General features: G+C 39.3%; 1 protein-coding gene across 1 annotated transcript; it reads left to right on the top strand.

The window, feature by feature from the left end:
• Positions 1-1,398: 1,398 nt before the first annotated feature.
• LOC120665909 lies at positions 1,399-4,508 on the top strand. The gene is made up of 5 exons (XM_039945630.1): positions 1,399-1,742; positions 2,476-2,631; positions 3,336-3,431; positions 3,881-4,001; positions 4,161-4,508. The coding sequence occupies exons 1-5, from the start codon at positions 1,470-1,472 to the stop codon at positions 4,328-4,330; spliced, it is 816 nt and encodes a 271-aa protein (XP_039801564.1). The 5' UTR covers positions 1,399-1,469; the 3' UTR covers positions 4,331-4,508.
• The last annotated feature ends 1,371 nt before the right edge of the window (positions 4,509-5,879 follow it).

Below are 5,879 nucleotides of genomic sequence, written 5' to 3'. Positions count from 1 at the left end.
GAGTCCTGCCGCTAACTAACTAGCTACCACTACTACAAAAACGTTGATTTGTCCCAGTTGGGAAACTCCTGTTGTCCCGGTTTCCCAACCGACCGGGACAAAAGAGGACCTTTTGTCCCGGTTGGTAACACCAACCGGGACAAAAGGGTGCGCCAGCCACAAAAGGTCACTTTTTTTTTCATATTTTCCTTTTCTCAATTCTTTTTCTATTTCAATTATACTTTTGCATTTCAATTAAACTTATGTATTGGAATTCAGTGTGTATGATCTCCACTAATATATACATATATATAGTTACTTATATAATATTTGTCCTAGATAGTTTTCATATATAAATTAATTCACTTATATATATATATATATATGTATACACATATCTATACATGTGAATTCTTTTACATATGAAAATGTCTAGGACCAATATTATATATATATATACATATACACACACATATATATTATTGGAGTGCTTATATATATAATACATACATACTCATAAATAGAAATTTAATACATACACACACATATATTTACATAGGTATATTCGTTCTTAATTACATATATACGCGTATATTATCATATTTGTTGCGATTGTCAATATTAGATAGTCCATCATAGTAGAATTCGCATATACGTAGAAGAAGCCGTAGCTAGATTGTGACGGCGACATTGGTATGGGCAGCCTACGAAGGCGTCCACAACAACCTTTAAAATTGATATTAGAACTATAAGAATATGTGGATTTTGGTGGTTGCAATTGTTCTCGACCAATCCCAATGGGAATATCGTACGAGGATTATATGTATCAAATATCATGACACATTAGCAAATTTAATGATATGAGAGAATTATTTATAAAGAGAGATGAGTTTCATAGAAAGAAAGAAAAGTTTTATAAGCATGACACTCGTCAACACAGTTACCAAGTTTGTAGTCTTGGTAACCTGAGATGACACTCCACTAAACCTAGACTTTGTTGAGTTCCCTCCTAAATATTTTACACCCTATTACATCGAATATGCCGGCACATGCATGGAATACTAAATCTAGACGAAAAAACAAATTACATAGTTAGTTTGTAAATCGCGAGACGAATCTAATGAGGCTATTAGGCTGTGATAAGACACTAGACTGCTACAGTAAACATGCTCTAATGGCGAATTACTTAGGCTTAATAGATTCATCTCGTCATTTATAGATGAAATCTATAATTTATTTTATAATTAGTTCACGTTTCTTACATTAAATGTGTGCCGGAATATGGGACTGAACATTTATGGAGTAAACTTTTTGCATCTTGTTTGGCCAATCAGCTCAGTTAGAATAGTTACTCGCAGGGAGTGATTTGCGACTAATTTGACTGGCAAAGTAGCAGAACGCAGCGGCTGTTAGCATAGGCCAAAGCCAGTCCGGCAGGTGTGGCGGAGACACCCCTGCCTCAACCACCACCGCCAAACCATCCACCATCTATGGCGTCGGTGTCGCGGCTGCTCCCGCCGGCGCCTCCTCCGGCCGCGCCCCTCCACTGCCCGCGTACGCGTAGCCACCTCGCCGTCCCGCGCCTCCGGTGCCGCGCCGCCCCCTCTGCGGCGGCCTCCAGCGGCGCCGCCGTGCTCGAGCGCGGCGGAAGAGCCGCGGAGGTGGCACTGCGGGAGTTCGTCACGCCAGACGAGCTCCGCGCCGCCGTGCGCCTCCGCGTGCGCACCTTCTACGAGTACGCCGTGGACTCCGTCGGAGCCGAGGTGATTGGTCCCCTGTCATCTCTTCCAGGTGCTGTCTGATTGGATAACGAGACTGTTCTTACTTTGGAGTGGCTGGGGGCATCCCAAGGTTTAGGATGTCTTATGCTAGGAAAATCAAGAAATCGGGAGATTCAATAGATTCCGTTCAGGGGGCACGATTTATGCGATGCATCGGATTGTGATGTGGTCGTAGTTCGGAATAATCTGGTGACATATTTATTGTGATTGCTGTGAAATATTTATTAGTAGGTTTGAGTTTTGCAACTGACGCTCGCACCAAACTTCGGGAAACAAGACAATTGGATTTGTAGCGATCAGCAGCTTTGGTAAACGGCACATAGCTTTATTAATTTACTGGTCATTCATGCCAGTTTTATTGTCTACAACATTGTTCTTTCAGAAAAGACAAATGTATGTTGAGTTTAGCTAACATTGTTCAGAAATAGAAACGTGAAGAAATACAACATGCGTCTCACTAATATATTGCTATTGTGCTGGAAATCGCACTCTTCTAGTCAAGTCCATTTCGATTCCTATGCAAAAACAACTTACTTTCCTCAAAACAAATACTATGTAGACCGTCAAGCACAACTACTTTAAAATACTAGGTGCATAGTACCCGTATTCGCTTTCATGCAATTTCTTTTTTCCTTCTCTTTTCTGGTACACTACCGCACCATTGTATTGATGCATTGATGACTTAACTTTACTATTTGTTGTTAAGTTCTGCTAGGATCACAGAAAGGCTCTTGCAGATAGGGAATTTGAAGCGTTGCAGGATAGAATTTCTGGGAGAATGATCAATTTCCAAAGAGTTTCTTGTATAAATGGGACTGTACCACTGTCCCCGTCCTTAATGGCAGCTGATGAACTTTGTTCTATGTGCAAGGTATAAATTGCATTTCCTCAATTGTTCATTTCTTTCAGAAATGCATTTTAACATTTCACACAACTGTCTCGTGCAAATTTGGTAAACAATTGTTTTATACTTCTATGAGAATATTTTATATTTTTTTGCGATAAGAGAATATTTTATATGTTCTGCTTACACTGAAATTTAACCAAACAAATGTGAATACTTTTCTTCTGCAATAGATTTCCTATCTAATTCATTTGAATGATCGCTTGTATTGACTAGGAAGTTTGGCGACAGCCTAGCTGGTCGTAGTGGTCCTAGTTATTTTTGGCGCGTTTGTAATCATGTAACCCCAAGTGGCTGGGGCAGTGGTGTGTGTTTTGGGTGCGTTGTGGTGTGTCTTGTTTGGTTATTTTAGCCTTTTTCCTCTTCTTAATGCAATGATATGCAGGTCTCCTGCATATTCGAGAAAAAAAATGAACGCTTATATTTGGAGGAAAACAACATCAAAAACTGACATGCCAATTTTTTGTGCCAAGTTTCATTACTTGTTATTTGTTAATTTTGACTGAGATCCACCATCATAGTGTAATTTTTAGCCTATCACCTCTCTTTTCTCACACTCTAAGCTCTCTGCTGTTGTCAGCTAAATTATTTCTAATAGGTTTACTTTATGGATTCTCTTGTAAGGCATTTAACTCGAAAATTGATGGCCTGTTTGTTGCCTGTACATGCAGTTTGTGGAGGATGGAGAAGAGAGAGTAGTAGTTGGTAGTTTAGACCTTAATCAGTGTCTCTGGCTACCAGATGAATTGACTGGCAAGAGGCCTGGGGTAAGGCTGCTTCCTTTTTCATTTCTCTTGCAGAATATTGTGGGTGATATGTATTTTTTGATAGTTGTGACTAACATTGTCGGACTTGCTTTCATCATCTCTTGGTTATTCTCAGGCAATATGGAAAAAGCTCAGTGGACCTAACTATTTTTTCGGTCGTCATTTTTTTTTGTTATATTATGTTGACTTGCACAAAACATGAATGGCTATTTGAAGTACCTTGTTATCTGCCTCGATAAAAAATTGTCCAAATACAAATATTCTGAAAGATTCTTGAAGTTGTTCCTATATTATGTTGACGTGCACAAACATGAATAGCTATTTGAAGTACCTTGTTATCTGCCTCGATAAAAAATTGTCCATACACAAATATTCTGAAAGATGCTTAAAGTTGGTTCCTTTGCTTCATTGAAGAACTGAAATATTGGTCCATTGTTGATTGTTAATAGGTGAATGAAGACAGCCAGACAAGAGCATATCTGAGCAATGTTTGTGTCGCTAAGGAGCTCCAAAAAAAGGGGTTAGGTTATGCATTGGTTGACAAGTCCAAGAAATTAGCTCGTGAATGGGGTAAGTTTATTGCATTTAGTGTAGTTGATCCATTACCGTTATCTTTTTTTATTCTTACTTGGTGTTCCTCTTTTTTATCTGTGATGATCTGCCCTTAGAATTTATTCTCAGTTTGTTGATTGAATCATGCTTGTAACAATTCTCGTGAAACATTGGCAGGCATAACAGATCTGTATGTCCATGTCGCCATAAACAACATAGCAGGACAAAAGCTGTACAAGAAGAGTGGATTTGTTTATGAAGGCGAAGAACCTGCATGGAAGGCTAGGTTTCTGGGGCGGCCTCGAAGGTTGCTTCTTTGGCTCGATATGAACAAAGAGCCATTGTGATCTTGCAATATAAAATACATGTTTATAATTATGTTCTTGTAATTGTTTATTTTTACCACCCAATCTCAAAGCCCTAAATGATTGTAGGTCATCTATCCTCTCACTAATTCTTGTTCATTGCTTGTGTATTGAAATCAACTCCAAAGAAAATGAAAAGGTTCAATGATTTCCATATTTACCATTGTGTCAGCATGGCGAGCTCAGAGCTCCTGCAAATTGTAAAGAAACCTGACTGCCTTTTGTGTGTGTGTGTGTTGGGGGGGGGGGGGGGGGGGTCATCTGTCTCCATGTCGGCAATAAGCAACTCGCATGCACAAATAGGAACAAATTTCCAGCTTGCAATAAGATAGCTCTGTTAGGAATAAGTATCTTGCATGTGTAAATAGGAACTGTTAAGATCTGGGGAATTCTCTTGTGTGTTGCTTCTCACAAGCACCCACACTCTCTTCATTAGACTTCTACAATATGCAAGGAGATTCTTTATATTTGTTCTATTTACACTAACACTCCCCCTCATGATGGCCTGAATATATTCAACATACCCATCTTGTTACATGCCAACTCATTATTTTTAGGACCAAGACCTTTTGTGAGATTATCAGCTAATTGATTACTACTCTAACTTTAAAGCCCCACTACTTCTCCTTGATAAAGAACCTATCAATCTTCACATGCTTCATTTGATCAAACTGAACTGGATTATTTGCTATATTAATCGCTGCTACATTATCACAATGGAGCAATATAGTTTCATTCTTCAACACCCGAAACTTCTTTAACAGACCCTTTAGCTACATCATCTCACACAGAACCAATGCCATTGCTCTATGTTCAGCCTCTGCAGTAGACCGAGACATCACAACTTGCTTCTTGCTCCTCCATGAAACAAGATTACCCCCCACAAACACACAATATCTAGATGTGGATCTTCGATCATCTCTACTGCTTGCCCAATCAGCATCACAATAGCCTTCTAGATTCAAATACTGGTTCGCCTTAAACCACAACTCCTTCCCAGTGGTTCCTTTTCATCTATCTCAGGATTTGATAAACTTGCATATACTGGCTCACCACACTTACTGTGTAAGAAATGTTAGGTCGTGTATGACAAAGATAAATCAACTGACCAACCAGCCTCTGATATCTTTCTCGATCCACAGGGTCACCTGACTCAGCACATATTTAGTGGTTCGTATCAATATCAATAGGTGAACCGCATGGATGACGTTCAAGCATTCCCATCTCTGCCAACAAATCAAGAACATACTTCCTTTAAGAGAGAATAATCCCTTTTGATTACTTGGCAATCAATCCCAAGAAAGTAACGAAGTGGTCCAAGATCCTTTACTTCAAAGGCTTTACCTAACCTCTCCTTCAGATTCTTGATCTCATGTTCATCATCTCCAGTGATCACAATATCATCAACATAAACAACCAGGATAGTGATGCTAGAACCCCCAATGTTTGTAGAAGAATGTATGATCTCCATTACATTGAGAATATCCCATATCACACACACTGCTCGCCTGAATCTATCAAACCATGCATG

This window comes from Panicum virgatum, chromosome 3N (genome assembly GCF_016808335.1).
Source record: "Panicum virgatum strain AP13 chromosome 3N, P.virgatum_v5, whole genome shotgun sequence".
In the NCBI taxonomy this organism is placed as follows: Eukaryota; Viridiplantae; Streptophyta; class Magnoliopsida; order Poales; family Poaceae; genus Panicum; species Panicum virgatum.
The sequence above is the reverse complement of the archived record's forward strand: the minus strand, read 5'-3'. Positions and strand labels throughout refer to the sequence as shown.

Coding starts and splice junctions, on each gene's coding strand:
- LOC120665909 (XM_039945630.1), top strand. CDS start 1,470: ATGGCGTCGGTGTCGCGGCTGCTCCCGCCGGCGCCTCCTCCGGCCGCG. Junction 2,632..3,335: donor AACTTTGTTCTATGTGCAAG/GTATAAATTGCA, acceptor CTGTACATGCAG/TTTGTGGAGGATGGAGAAGA. Junction 3,432..3,880: donor TGACTGGCAAGAGGCCTGGG/GTAAGGCTGCTT, acceptor GATTGTTAATAG/GTGAATGAAGACAGCCAGAC.